The sequence below is a fragment of the Staurois parvus genome, unplaced genomic scaffold (genome assembly GCF_062004578.1).
Source record: "Staurois parvus isolate SC_StPar_1 unplaced genomic scaffold, SC_StPar_1.0 ptg000530l, whole genome shotgun sequence".
Classification (NCBI taxonomy): domain Eukaryota; kingdom Metazoa; phylum Chordata; class Amphibia; order Anura; family Ranidae; genus Staurois; species Staurois parvus.
The window spans coordinates 3,170,865-3,186,544 of record NW_028318326.1 but is presented as its reverse complement, the minus strand read 5'-3'; the positions used below and the strand labels follow the sequence as shown (position 1 = coordinate 3,186,544).

Genomic DNA, 15,680 nt, shown 5'->3' with positions numbered 1-15,680 from the left:
ACCACTCTGAAGAACAGAGGTTCATACAGGTGCTTTCCATCAGGTATTGAAAACACCTGTGGATGTCACCGAGCAGCAATCAAGCATAATAAGCACCAATTAGGCAGCTTTAAAATGACTGTGATACTCAGCTCCTTCTAGACATTTACTGGTGTGGTTACAAACATGGTGAAGGCAAGAGAATGGTCCAGGAAGACAAGAGAAGAGGTGATTTCTCTTCACAGGAAGGGCAATGGCTATAAGAAGATTGCAAAGATGTTAAACATACCAAGAGACACCTTAGGAAGCATCATTCGCAAATTCAAGGCAAAGGGCACTGTTGAAACGCTACCTGGTCGTGGCAGAAAGAAGATGCTGACTTCGACTGCTGTGCGCTACCTGAAGCGTAGAGTGGAGAGAAGTCCCCGTGTGACTGCTGAGGAACTGAGAAAAGATTTGTCAGATGTGGGTACAGAAGTTTCAGCCCAGACAATAAGACGCACACTGCGTAATGAAGGCCTCCGTGCCAGAACTCCCAGGCGTACCCCCTTGCTGTCTCCAAAGAATAAGAAGAGTCGACTGCAGTATGCCAAAAGCCATGTGGACAAACCACAAAAGTTGTGGGATAGTGTTCTGTGGACTGATGAAACAAAATTAGAACTGTTTGGGCCCATGGATCAACGCTATGTTTGGAGGAGGAAGAACAAGGCCTATGATGAAAAGAACACCTTGCCTACTGTGAAGCATGGTGGAGGGTCAATCATGCTTTGGGGCTGTTTTGCTTCTGCAGGTACAGGGAAGCTTCAGCGTGTGCAAGGTACCATGAATTCTCTTCAGTACCAGGAGATATTGGATGGAAACGTGATGCAGTCCGTCACACACCTGAGGCTTGGGAGACGTTGGACCTTTCAACAGGACAATGATCCCAAGCATACCTCCAAGTCCACTAGAGCATGGTTGCAGAGGAAAGGCTGGAACATTTTGGAGTGGCCATCGCAGTCACCAGACTTAAATCCGATTGAGAACCTCTGGTGGGACTTAAAGAAAGCAGTTGCAGTGCGCAAGCCTAAGAATGTGACTGAACTGGAGGCCTTTGCCCATGAAGAATGGGCGAAGATACCCGTAGATCGCTGCAAGACACTTGTGTCAAGCTATGCTTCACGTTTAAAAGCTGTTATAACTGTAAAAGGATGCTGTACTAAGTACTAAGATTGAATGTCACTTGGGGGTTGAATAAAACTGATAATGCTGTGAGCACAGAAAAGACATTTGTGGTTATTTCATTATAACTGTTATGTTATATTTGTCTGACCTACAAGTGCCTCTTTAATGTAAATGTAAGCAAGATGACTGAATGATCAAAAGCAATGTCAAACTGGCCAAAACACTCAATTTCAGTGGGGGTTGAATAATTTTGGTCACAACTGTAGATATGAAACACGCACAGACTCGTGACCTGCATCAATTTATTCCAACAGACAGTCACTCTGTATGGCTTCCCGACATTAAGTGGGGATTTCTCATTTTTGTGTCACACCAGAAAGAATGTCTCATATAAAAAGGATTAGGCTATGACAATCACGCATCAAACATAAAACAGAAAAGCTGTTTTTTTTATTTTCCCAGAGCTCTTATTTTTAGTGCATGTCTGCATGGTCTACACGTTTGCCTGTTTTTACATTCTTACTGCTTGCTGTGTCATTATCACAACCTTATAGTTTCTCCCTTTATCAGCTATCGGTATGTCGGGCAGTGCAATAACCATCCTTTCTGAGCAAAAGCTGTGAAAAAAAGTTTGTCCTGCTCATAGCAAACTGTAGTATTGGGGAAAAAATATACTGCACACGCAGAAGCTAGGAAATCTGCTTTCTATAATTATAAATATTTTTGGATTGGTCACAGCCTTTTATTGAGAATATTCATCTCTTTTATTACCTTTAGGGTATGTTCACACTATGTGCAGTTACCAGAACTTTTCTGCGCCGCATGAACACAAGTAACTGCAATGACACAGAGAATACAATACATTTTTTGGGGGGGATGTTCGCACTACTACAGTGTTGAGTTTATACAGTATGTGTTCTGGAGATGTGCATTAAAATGCACTCTGTTTTCATTTTGTCATTACGGGGTAATGAGTGTAGATTAAGGAGGGGATCTGAATACTTTATGAATGCCAAAAAACAAAACAATATATATATATATATATATATATATATATATATATATATACACACACACACAGTATATGAATTATAAAAATGCTCCCGCTTAACCCCTTATTACTGTGTTCATACTTATTACCATAGTAGGGAAATAAATCTGTAAGTTCCTCTGGGGTGGGACTGCAAAATATGTTGATTCTATACAGGTATAAATGAACATATTTTATAATTACTGAAGAAAGGGTTGTATTAGTGACATAATGATAAACAGCCTTGTGAGTATGCGATTATTGTAATGCGTATACAAACATGGTATTGAAAACCTTTGGTGACTGTGGTTATTAGTACTTGTGTAGTAAACAGTGCCATTATATTTGGCTTTTTTATTATTTTTCTGAACAAATATATTTTGTCACAATGGTGTAGATGAATGCATAGAATTGGAAACACTTCACAAAAATGAATAATCTCATGCCAACTGAATTATGATTTGACACTGGCATAATCCATGTGTGTAATGTGAAAACCACTCAGATGACAAGTAGGCTGTCTCAGCATATAGCAAATGGCTGCAATGTTTTCAGTTTTTCTTTCTTCATTACTCCAGCTAATACAAAGATTGCTGGGATAAAATGAAAGAGGCTTATACTGCCTGGTCAAGGCGAACTGCAATGTGACACAAATGCATATTACAAATGCTGCTAATAGGATTCAAAGTCATAAGCTCAAAACAAAATGAATTTCTCTCATTCAGATTCATGGCATGACAAGGACATTAAGAGCCTCACAAGGGGAGAAATGGTAAGATGAAGGAAGTCTCACATTAACTAGTGCCTAGCTTTCATCAGGGTATTTGGTATGCACAGTCATGCAAATGTTTAAAAGCACGTCTGCTCCACTTTAAAATGATGGCAGTGTCACAGAGAGTCTAAAGGTAGGTCATCATCAATGAACAACTGATAAGTGGCTACTGACTTAAGAGGGCATAAGATCCTCCAACATGACTTACTCTAGCAAGTAAAAAAAACTCTGTTCATGGGCCTTTATCCTCTTCCCATCAAGGGGTCTCTCTTCGGGAGAGCCCTCACTAAGTAAGAGGAGGACTGGCTTTGACAGGTCCCTAAGAAGTGGGGCCCGCCTATCATTGGCCTAGGTAAACCATAGTCCTTGCCCCTGTCATGAGGCTTGAGCTCGAGGGGGGTTCAGGGATTCAGGCCCTTCCTATGCAGAGTTTTGGTCCTATTTTGTATCCTTCTTGTGCTTTTTTGTGTGCTGTGATATCATGAATTACTTTTTTATTCACAGGGAACTAACTAAGTACCACACCCTATAGCTCCATTAAAAAAATTAAAAAGAACTCAGCTCATGACTGATCATGACCAAATAATTCATCATCAATCAAAATACTTAATGATTTAATACACAGTATTGTTGTGCACTCTGCAATTGACTAAAATTATTAGGACAAAATACAATCTTTCAGTTATAAATGTAAACCATATGAATTAAAACAATTTCTGTGACACACAAGCACATCTGTTAGAACATTCAATCAAATTGAATGAAAATTGCAAACCGAAACCCTCCTTTCAAGTTTTCAGCTGGGATGGACACTGCCAAGTTGATCGCCCATGGTGGGATTTTTTTAATTAAAGCTCAAATTATACCTCATAAAAAAGTGCAGCAAAACTCCCTCAGTACACACCCTTCCTAAACAATACTTAGACCACTACTAATAATGAATGGTGATAAGAAATCGTGGTTATAAACGTCCCATTAACAAAAAGTCCATACTATACACCTATAGGTGTTAATAAGTGTCACTGTGAATATCCTCTGCTTTTCACTGTTTGATGCACCACCACCACACCAGGTGAAAGACTTGCTCGCCTCCAAATTAGGTCATTAACATTCTTCTGGATATAAACAGCCTTTAACAATTCATACTCAAATCTTCCTCATAACTCTTCTTGTCCTCCTTTTGGTCAGATGTCCAGCAGGGATGGTCTCATGAAACAAAAAGGCCAACACATAGTGCTCTCCATATAACACTTTATTGTTTCCCCACTAAAATAACACTTACAGATGTAAAAGACAAAACTCGCATCAAATGAGTCCACACCCAGCTCACCATTCTGCTAACAAGATGGTGGCAGCATGACTTCCCAGGCTTCCCAGGTTCGGCTCCTCTCTCCTAGATGCGTTGTGCCCCCTTTCAGGACTTCCTCAGTAGGCCTAGACCGTTAACAACTTAATTTGGAGGTGAGCAGGACTTTCACCTGGTGTGGTGGTTGTGCACGGAAGAGTGAAAAGAAGAGGATATTCACAGTGTCACTTATTAACACCTATAGGTGTATTGTATGCACTTTTTGTGAATGGGACATTTATAATCATGGTTGTTTATCAACATTCACTATTAGTAGTGGTATAAGTATTGTTTAGGAAGGGGTGTACTAAGGGAGTTGCGCTGCATGTTTTTATGAGGTATATCTATTGAGAGTGAAGTGAGATTCACTTGATCTGTGTTCAGCAAGCAACATGGGGGTGGGTTTGTTTTATTTTGTTTTCACATTATTTATAATATTTTATATATTTTTGGCATGTGGGATATACTCCACTGATTGAATTTGGTTGGTATTTAAAGCTTAAACTATACTCTCCTTGCATGTAAAGAAACCCTTCAGCCCCATTCATATTTATGTATTGTGCTAACATGCAGTAAACCAAGCTTGTTGCAGTGCCATTCATACTGAATTGAAATTGAATGATACCCTGCACTGTAAATTACCTGCACTACAGAGCACATACTGTGTGTTGTGGTGCACTGTGCAAAAAAAAAAAAAAAAGATCATGTCTGATTTGCTGTGCCTTAAAGGCTGCCTGCCTTAAAGTGGTTCTTCATCCTAGAAATGAAAAATTAAAAGTCAGCAGCTACAAATACTGCAGCTGCCGACTTTTATTAATTTGACACTTAACTTTCCAGGGATCCAATTCTGTTATCACCTGAACGGGCTCATTGCTAGTTTTCAGGCCCCTGGCACCCGCATGTTTACTTTGGGAAGGCTTCCCACTGCACATGCGTAAGCGGTGCTGTGCTGTGTGAATGGTCCCACAGCCTTCTAAGAACTGTAGCCTGTCTGTGGGGGAATGGGGGGAGGAGATGAATTTCTGCTCAGATCGCTGTGGCGATCTGAATGGAAGTGGGAGCAGATACCTGTCAAAACAACCAGGTACCCGCTACCCCCCAAAAAATAAGGTACCAAAACTTAATGGGGGGGTGGGGGTGTCTGCTTTAACAAAAGGTGTCTTGATGCAAATGGCCCCTTCACAAGAGCTCACTAGATAAGCTCAGGTGAGTGTATTCAGTAATGTAGTGATATGGTGAGGAGCAGAGCCTTTTGCACCTAAGTAAAACTGCACACCACCTCCGTGTGTAATAGAGGGGGCTTACAGGAGTTGAGTGACCCCCCCCCCCAATGATGAGTGGTCAAACAGCGCTCTATACACTCCACAGGATGTCCAGCTTCTCTCAAGCAGCTTGTCAAACAACCGCACCGCTATGTTCCCACAGATCAATGTGCAATTGGACTCAAGAAAGAAAGAAAGAAAGAAAGAAAGAAAGAAAGAAAGAAAGAAAGAAAGAAAGAAAGAAAGAAAGAAAGAAAGAAAGAGAAAGAAAAAGAAAGAGAAAGAAAGAAAGAAAGAGAAAAAGAAAGAAAAAGAAAGAAAGAAAAAGAAAGAGAAAGAAAGAAAGAAAGAAAGAAAGAAAGAGAAAGAAAGAAAGGAAAAGAAAGGAAGGAAAGAAAGAAAGGAAGAAAAGAAGGAAGGGAAGGAAGGAAGGGAGGAAGGGAAGGAAGGAAGGAAGAGAGAAAGAAAGAAAAAGACTCCCTATAGTGTAAACCAGCAGAGTATGCAGTTCTAATAAGGTATATGCACTTACAATGGATAGGAAATGAGCAGGGACTTCACATCACATATACAGATCGTTTGCCAAAAACCAAGATGGCCATGGCTGGTTCGTGTTTTCCAGCTCCTTCCAACGCATTTTGTCACTGGTGATGTCATCAGGGCCCCTGATATCGTCACCTGTGATGAAGAACGCTGTACATGTGTGAACCAGCTGCGGCCATCTTGGTCTTGGTCATCTTCTGACTGTTGACAGCAGCCACATAAACTTCCAACAGAGGCTCTAATTTAGGGCCCAGAGCCAGCCAAGCCCGTATCAGTCATAGGTAAGTGTATGAGAACTTTTACTCCCAAAGAGAGATATGGCTCCACCCACATTGACTCCACTTTTAACTGAAACATCACTTTTAAGTAAACCGATCTATTACGCTCAGTAAACAGTAATGTATTTTTTCCTCACTTCGACAGTAAAGGTGTATCATATGGTCCATTTAGCTGTTACTATAAACCTAAATTTGTAGAACTTTTATGGCATCAATGCACAATGCACCACACTGATTAAAATATATATTTTCCAATCGGAATGCTGTACTTGCACATGCCCAGGGGGCTCTTGGTTTAGATCTGCATCACTCTCCCCTAGGCCTTTGGCTAAGATATTGGTTACAGTCCTTTTAAATGCAGCCAATATTATTACATCAAGAGCTAATTAAAATACCTCCATGCATGTCCTCTAATCCATCAAGTAAATCCTAATCACATACTCATTTTCTGCCATTCAGCAGTATGTTACCGCAGTGATTTATAGTGTAAGAATGACGTAAAAGGAAACACATGCTTGTAGTATCACACAGTTATAGTGTAAGTTCACCTTACAAATAAAATATGTGTTTATATGTTTAATTTAGATGCATGCTTAAAGGAAAGCTGTCTCCACTGAGCCATTCTATCTGGAGAATACATGATATATTTTCTATTTAAAATAAAGACTAACACCACTTTTGTGGGAAAAAGATAAATTACAGAACAAAATATAGCATATACAATTGCTACACAAGTCATATTATAATTTATTGCTATTAAACATGACTTTTCCATTGTAATCTGCAGTGTTGTAATGTTCTGTAAAATTCAATGCATTGTGGCAAGCTGGAGGCATTTTATACACAGTTGGTGTACAGAATGCCCCCAAAAATTTAATGTGATTGACTCAATGGTTTTCCCAAAAGTCTGCACTAAGATACAGATGTCAGATTTTAGGCATCCTCTGCAACACAAATTTCAGTTTTGGTGAGATGCTGCTGAAGGGTTTATAATTCCTAAAGGAATGCAAGCTCGGCCACTCTCCTTTTTGAAACACTGCAAGTGCATCAGCTGATTAATAATGAAAAGTCAGTCCCATTCAGAATAATTATCCAAAAGACTTAGAAGAGCAAAGAGCTATTCCTTCAGGGCAGGAACAGGTGAGAATCTGCAACTGCAAAAGTTTGTTAAAATCCTTGATTATCCAGAGGGGATTTTTTTTTTCTCAACCAAAGTAGAGTCACTCTTTCACCATGGATTCCAGGGATGGAAAGTTTATGCATACTTACATTGGTCCAGCTTGGATGTAATGTAACTACTGTATATACCATACCTGGCTGATGCTACTGGAAGCTGGAAATCACTTTAATAGATACCGTCATTTCAGTCTCCACTTCCAAGTCCCATGCTAAGTAGCTGGCCCAATGCATTGTGAATACAAGAGGTCGGCCACTCAGAACAGGTGCTATTCAGGAAAATCCTTAGCATTTTATGAATGAATGCAAAGCATTTTTTGATTGGAAAATGTGTGTGTGTGTGTGTGTGTGTGTGTGGGGGATGACTTCAAAAAAAGCAAAGCATTTTCTGAATGACTCCCATACTGAGTGGCTGACCTCCTGTGTTCACAATCCAGCAGGCCAGCCACTCGGCGCAGGACCCAGAAGCAAGTGTAGGTCATTAAACTACCAGATTACAGGAAGGTGGGCAGGAATGGTTAATACATAGTTACATTGGTCCAAGCTAATCAAAAAATACCACACCTGGATTTCAACTTTAAGATAAAATGTAACTGTAATTATACTATGCAAATATGTAGAATTATAGTATCTGACACCCTCAAAATATATGTACCTATTTCCTTCTTTCACTAAAGAGCAGCATACTCAAAAGGTTGGGAACATTTATACTTGCACATGCAGTCAGATGAGGGAAAACTTCAAACAAGCTCAATAGCTCTGGTGAGGCGGCTCCCACTCGGCAAGACTTCCCTTGATGGGTAACTAACAATAGCTTAAACCAAAGAAATACAGAAAGGAGCGCCAGATCAAAACCAGATAAAAGACTCCAAGATAATTCTAATTTTTTGTAGAAAAAAAGCCATATAAAAACAGCGACACGTTTTGGGGGCATTTTGCCTTCATCCGGGGTCAACGCAGGATAAAACTTGGATGGATTCAGAGAAAACAGCGACTTCACAGATCTATATCAGAACCAGTATTAAACTGTCCACAAGGAGTAACAACTTGACAGCAGTTTCTGAGATACAATCGATCCTTCACTACATCATGCTAATGAAGAGCATGGCTGATCAAGAAGAGGGAAGGCAAATCCCCAATTCCATTATTCAAACAACCATTTCTTTGCTGGTTTAAACCTGTTGAGCAAAAATGTGCAGAAGGAACATGACCACACACAGTCAAAGTATGAGGCAGGCATCTATTCGGGAAAAATCAAATACAATAAGGGTCCGTGTTGATGGGCCCGTGTTTGTTTGCTATTCTCCCCATACAAGTCATTAGGAATGTAAAAGCAGCTTGAAGCAGGTTGATGCAGCTTAGGAAGAGGTTAAATGCAGGTTAGAAGGTGGTCAACCGCAGATCAAAAGCACCTATTATTGAACTCTGAACTCAGAAGTGTCTAAACCTGATCAAGAAAGATGGAAAGTAACTGAAAACATGCTGTATTTTCCCATTAACATAAGCTCAAAGCCTGTCGACCCAGACATCAAGTTTGGGCATAGCATAGACAGACTGCACTCTGTCATCTCTCCCAAACCACAAACAATTAGCTGTACCAACAGCCAAGGATTGATGCAGTCGTCATCAGCCTGTCACTGCTTTATATGGGCTGAGTGCCTCTTCATACACAACTGTCATTCCTGGAGCAAGGATCTACAGATTTGCAGTATGTGCTAATTGCATAGTGTGAATGAGGCCTTACCCTGATTTTAAATATTAAGTAATCTAAAAGTGGAACTAGAGGCAAAGTTTCTTTTATTCTTAGAGTTAGGGAGAGTTATAAGTCCTGCTAGTGTTTTTTGGCTTTTTTTGGCCCTGGGGAGACTTTCCTCTCTAATAACGAAAACAGGCATTAGGAAGAAACCCATCCAAAGTGAGGCAAGCCCTGGTTGTCACCAGGCTCACCAGAACTAGTGTCCCCATTGGAAATTTTTCAATGCATTCCTGCTCTGGTAACAACCCTAAATCACTTTACTTTATGGTGGTAACGTTAAACAACACAAACAGAGAGAGTAATTCTCCTTATTGGGGGCACAGGCAGCAATAAAACCTGACAGGTCTTCAATTCCATCACCACTCTATCCAAAACTAAACTTTAACCAAAACTTTCTTTAGTTATACTTTAAACAGTATGTATAGCCAAGTTTTTTTTTTTTTAGATAGGAGTAGGGAAAGATTAAAACTTCCACACAAAATGAGGGAATACTCTGTCTATATATTTGTCACAAGAACAGGTGACTGAAAACTTTACCATCATTTCTTGTTCTGATGAGCTCTAAAGTTGTATTCACACTGTTGAGCTGCAGTAACATGCAAGAAAACAGATGTTGGTGTGCTGTTGTATCATTCATTTTGAATGGCACCCCAGTGCACGGGTTGTATTGCATTGTTACAAAAAATAATGCATGCACCATTTTTGGTTTGTTTTGGTGCAATAGGGAGCCCACTCAAATATAGAGCAACAGTGTGAATCCAGCCTAACCCTTCACCTTATCCAAAACTAACAGAAAAACATTTTCCTTTTTTATATATATATATATATATATATATACACTTTATATCAGGCACCTAAGGAAATTCTGTGTACCCTATATAGCTTGTATCCTGTAGAGTGACTGTTATAGCGTTCACTGCAAGGTAGTGCTATTAACAAAATGTCACCTCTACACAGGCTTCAATGTAAACATTAACAGATAAATGTACAAGAAAATGATGGCTGTGATTGTAATAAAACAGCAGAAGCAGATCTATCTGTCACTTTTGCTGTGGTATAGGGCCCCATACTACATTGCCATATCCAAAGTCCCAATAAATGTATGTTAATCTACATTAAAATCTGGACATCCAACTTCAACTGCCTGCTCAACCTCTCCACTTTCTGATATCACTTATTTTACTAACTGCACTGGCTGAAGGAAAAATAATTGTCACTTCAGAAGAATGCTCTACACTGCAGGCTAGGTTCTAAGCTGAGAGCAACTATGTCCTTAAAACAGCATAGCTATGACAAAAAAAAAACATTTTTGACAATGTATATTGAAAATGTCATAACTTAATCAAACCAATTTATGAATATATTTTAGATGCAACACATTTTTCTTTTCAATTTGTATTATAAAAAAGGTCAATTTACAACCATTAAAGTAGAACTAAGGGAAAACTTTTTTTTAATTTAGGATAGAGTAAGGGAGGGTAACTCCTGTCAGGTTTTTGGCCATCTGTGTCCCATTGGGGAGATTCCCTTTCACTTCCTGTTTCAAAGCCAAAAGAGGAAGTGAGAGAAAATCCATCAAAAGTTAGGGAATCCCTGGTTGTCACCAGAACTAGTATCCTCATTGAAAGATGTTCCCTTTATTCTTATTCAGGGGACAACCCAAAGTTTGGGGTTTTCTTTTACATTCACTTTTAATGATAATAGTAAACATGACAAAATAAGAGGGTGAGCAATAAAAACATGACAAACCTTCTCCACTCTATCCTGAACTAAAAAGAAAAGTTTTTCCTTGCGTTATATTTTAAGTGAATATTTATAACTTGGAGACATTCGTTGTGGCCACAGTAAAATGTGCATACATACTCAAAATGAAGTGTGATATCCGTGGCGAGGATGGACTGCTTCAGAAGCTGCATGAGGTCGCTGTACTGGTGCGATGATAGGTTGGAGAAAATGTTGTGCCCCTGCAACACAAAAGCTACAAAAAATAAATAACTAACGATACAGGCATGCACATATCTGAACACTAATGGTGTGTTAATCATACACATCAAAAACCATATGGTTGCATTTCAGGACTTGGGTAATACAGAATAGCAAACACCTAACCACTTGGCCATGCTGAAGATGTCGCTTAGACATCAGTCTAAGAATTTGTGTGGTCATTATTGGTCTTGACTCAGAACACGATCTAAAGTACGTCTGCTTCATGTAAAGCGTCAGTTCACTCAAAAATGATATTCCACTTATGGCTCTTTCACACTGGCGGACTCTGCCAGAGGATCCGTCTGCTCAGTGAAGGATCTGTTTGCTGGTCCCCGCTGAGAAGGCTGATGAGAGGTCTGTATCTGCTCCGCTTGTGCAGAGTGGACACAGGCACAACCCACTGTCCTCTGAGGGTGGTTGGATGTAAAGAAACCGCCTGTCTATTTACATCCAACTGTCATCCAATCTGATCCGCTAGACATATGTTGAATGGATTCCTATTCATCTGTTTTCATGAATCAGATTGAATTGTGATTGGGAGATTGGGATTGAATAGGATGCAGGCAGGTGTAAATGGACACATGTCCATTTACATCCACTGCTCCATAGAGGGCAATGGATGGTCAGATTGGGTCTGCCTGAAAAACAGACAGGCGTACCTGATCGGTCTGCCCATTTGAAACGAGCCTTATGGGTATATACTAGGGTTGCTAAAAGTCTACCAGCCTAGCCACTCAATACCAGATTTATCACTAGTTATGAATAGAAAAGGGGTGATAGGGCTGGTATTTTGTGGAAACCTTAGTATATACCACCTGTTTCTTAACTCCTTCAGAAATTGATTTTCAGAAGCATGTGGCCAAGGCCATTTTCTGATGCCTTTCCAAGGGTACCATATTCTTTCTGTCAAATGTTTTCATTTATTTTACATTATGGACAATGAAGAAAGAACACTGGAGTCGCTCTAGAACAGCTAAAGGGGTGAAACTCTATAGCAATGGTTAGCAGTGTATAAAATTCTTTATGGCCCATTTACAATGTGTCCAACTACCTCATCATAAAAAAGTGTATGTTCCCATTTCAGGGCTGCAATAAATTTTGAAAAAACTTGACATTTCCATTTTTTCCTGTATTTTAGTGTATTGGAAGGCCCATAAAAGTCGATGGCACAGAATCCAATTGCATATAACACATGCTTTGATGCCTTGGCCAATTATTGTTAACTTTATCTACTCCAAATTCTTAATTAAAAAATGTGTTCAAAATGAGCATCAATGCACAAAGGAAATGCACACTAATGAATAACAATGCACCTGCTTAATTCTAAAAAAAACCCTGCACCTGTATGCACATGCAAAGGTTTAAATGGGCCCTTAGGGAAGGTCTGAGTATCAGGTTCTCTTTGGGATACAGGAAGCCAATTGATGGATGCACCAACTGGCCCTCTCATAACTGAAATACTAATTCTGGTTGGACTGGCACTTCTACTGATGATACTGTGTGGTGAACTGTATTTCAGGGTAAAATTCAGTAGGATTATTATTATTATTATTATACAGTATTTACATAGCGCCAACAGTTTACTCAGCGCTCTAAATTACAATGGGAGACAATACACGAGACAGTACAATAACAATACAATGCGATACACGAGGGGTTCGAGGGCCCTGCTCCTTGGAGCTTACAATCTAGGAGGGAGGGGATAGTGGTACAGGAGGAAATAGCTGTGGGGGATGGAGTGGTAGGAAGAGTGGAGGAGATCGGCAATTAGCTGAGGGCGGGGTAGGCTTCCCTGAAGGGGTGGGTTTTCAGGGTGCGCCTAAAGGAGAGAAGAGTAGGTGATAGTCTGATGGATTTGGGTAGGGAGTTCCAGAGGATGGGGGAAGCCCTGGAGAAGTCCTGGAGACGGGCATGGGAGGAAGAGACCAGGGAACTAGAGAGTAGGAGGTCTTGTGAGGAGCGGAGAGTACGTTTTGGGTGGTATTTGGATACCAGATCGGTGATGTAGTTTGGGGCAGTGTTATGGACAGCTTTGTACGTCAGTGTTAGGATCCGAATTTTACAAGAATAGTGACTGCTGCTAAATGGGTGCAGTCATTATTCAGCCAACTTTTTTCCTTCCAAATCCTTTGATTTCTCAGTTGAAGTTTGTCGAGCTAGATGGTGTCAGCAGGGCCAATCACAGCTCCAATTTTGGCCAATTCACAGGAGTCAGCCGAAATTTAAGCCGTGTATGGCAAATTTAAAGCCCAACTCCGGACATAACAAAAAAATACACTTGCAGTTCCTCCCTTTCCCCTGCACTGCCAAGATTAAATACTTGCTAAATCTGGGAGTGCGCGATTAAGTTGTAATACATTCCATATTCCTCTCTCTAGCAGGGTCCCTAGCAGTGCAACCAGTCTTGTGGAGCCTCCTCTATAGGGCACTCATGACCATAGTCGTACTTCTGCCTCCTCTGCCCACACACTTAAGCTTGAGGGAGAAGAGGAGAAGGCTGGAGCCTGCAAGAGCAAGGACTCAAGGTTAAGGGATACACCCTGTATCTCTACCACCTAGGTATAACAATCATTTAATCCTGGCAGTCTGGGGTGCCAACTGTAAGTATAGATTTTGTCCTGTAGTTGGGTTTTGGGACAGCCTTATGTAGCATTACATGCACTCTATTATGTGTGTCCCTTTGGTGATGTCAAGGGCTGCACTTGAAGCCCCCTATATTAAACAAGCTGGACACCTTGCTCTATTTAGTGCAGATTTAGAAAAGTGTTTTTTTGAAAATGTTGTAATACAGTGTTCATGTATTTTATGCAACAATTACATCAGTATTCAGTAGAGATATATTCTTCAACCAGTAGATGGCAGTGTTTATACGTTTGTAGCTGCATCTATGGTACAGTATACTCTGTCTTTTCTCTGAATAAAGGTTTCCTGTTTCCTGTTTGCAGTGAAGAAAACTGTAAAGCCCATGTGGACTGTGTGTTGTCTGTTCTGTAGGGTTATATACAGAATTCCCAACAGAAAACTACTCCATTTTATCAGAAACTCCAGTTCTTGTTTTTTTGATACATATTACACAAAGTTTAAAGTGAACATGTCAGATTCTAAAAAGCCCCTCAGCTGACAATTCTGGTTAAATGCACCAGCAGCACAATGTATACAAGTATCTGTATTAATCTTCCAATCAAATTCTCTTTAGGAGAGAGCCATACAAGCACAGTCATGTGTGATGCTCTTATTAGCATAACATAATCACAAACATTGTAAGTCTGTTCAGTCACTGTAAAGCACCATGCTCCTCGCTGTGCTGTGATGAATGTACATTAGGCGATCTCTGGAATCCCTATCTTCATCTACACAAAAACAATTTCATGAACATAAAGCTGCTCAGAAGAAAAATGCAAGTGACTGAGTCTGTATTTGGCTTTATACAAGCTCATCCAGATAGGCATAGCAAAGAACAGGGAACCCTAACAGCCAGAAGAATTTCAGTTTACAAATGCAGTCAAACTGTCACTAGGTAGACTTTTTATTGGTTTCAATGGGTTAGTACAGTATGCACATCCGCATGGAACTTTTTGTTCCCTGTAGTATAAGTGCTTATCAAAAGCAGCATTAAAAGCCTGTTTTTTTTAAAGGATGAGTCCAATATTTGCATTTTGGGTGGATGCTTGTAGGCAGGTAGAGGTCCCCTTTAGGGTTGTTCCTTCTACTGGTGGAGTGTCTTACATGGTTGCCCCTATATAAGGTGGGTGGGGTGGACCTAGAGCAGATGAGAGTTCTGGGATAGAGATCTGCAAGAGAGGGCGAGGTCTGGTGTAACCCCTTGCTTTCTTCTTCTAGGGAGGGGTGGTCAGCAGACTGCAGAGATTTATCAAAGAGACCTAAAGCTGCCCATACATGGCTTGAACAAAAAAAAAAAAAAGGACCCAAAGCCACCTTCCACTTATTCAATAGGATGCATGAATCCTTCTCCCTGTGTCATTGTGAGACTCCCCAGCCTCCCTGCTCTCATAATACACTGATCAGCATTGCAGCCTACTGCCTGCAGCATTGGTTAAACTGAAATTTTCCAGCAGTCCTGTTCCTGGGAAGCTGATCAATATATAGACTTTTCATGATCGGAAATTGCCAAACATGGAACATAATTAGCTCCTGAATGCTAATTTAAACACTGAATGCTGAACTTATGCAATGCGCGATTTGTAAACTATTGACACCATTATCTGGTCTTTTCAAGTTTGGGTGCAACAGAAAACCTTTTTTGTCATGATCTGATGAAGTAAGGTACTGTGTGCAGCCAATATCTGGGAAGTAGAGATAGTTATGTGCTTTACTGGTGCAAGCCTGGCCCTTGAGTGGTCACCTGATGGTGGGAGAGAACCCCTCAAG

General features: G+C 40.3%; 1 protein-coding gene across 1 annotated transcript in view; it reads right to left on the bottom strand.

Moving 5' to 3' along the window:
* PDE11A (phosphodiesterase 11A) overlaps positions 1 to 15,680 on the bottom strand; it is a 717,642-nt gene that overhangs the window by 76,407 nt on the left and 625,555 nt on the right. The window contains exon 15 of the mRNA XM_089690441.1: positions 11,169 to 11,269. Coding sequence (XP_089546567.1) covers positions 11,169 to 11,269 — 101 coding nt within the window. The remainder of the gene's footprint in view (positions 1 to 11,168; positions 11,270 to 15,680) is intronic.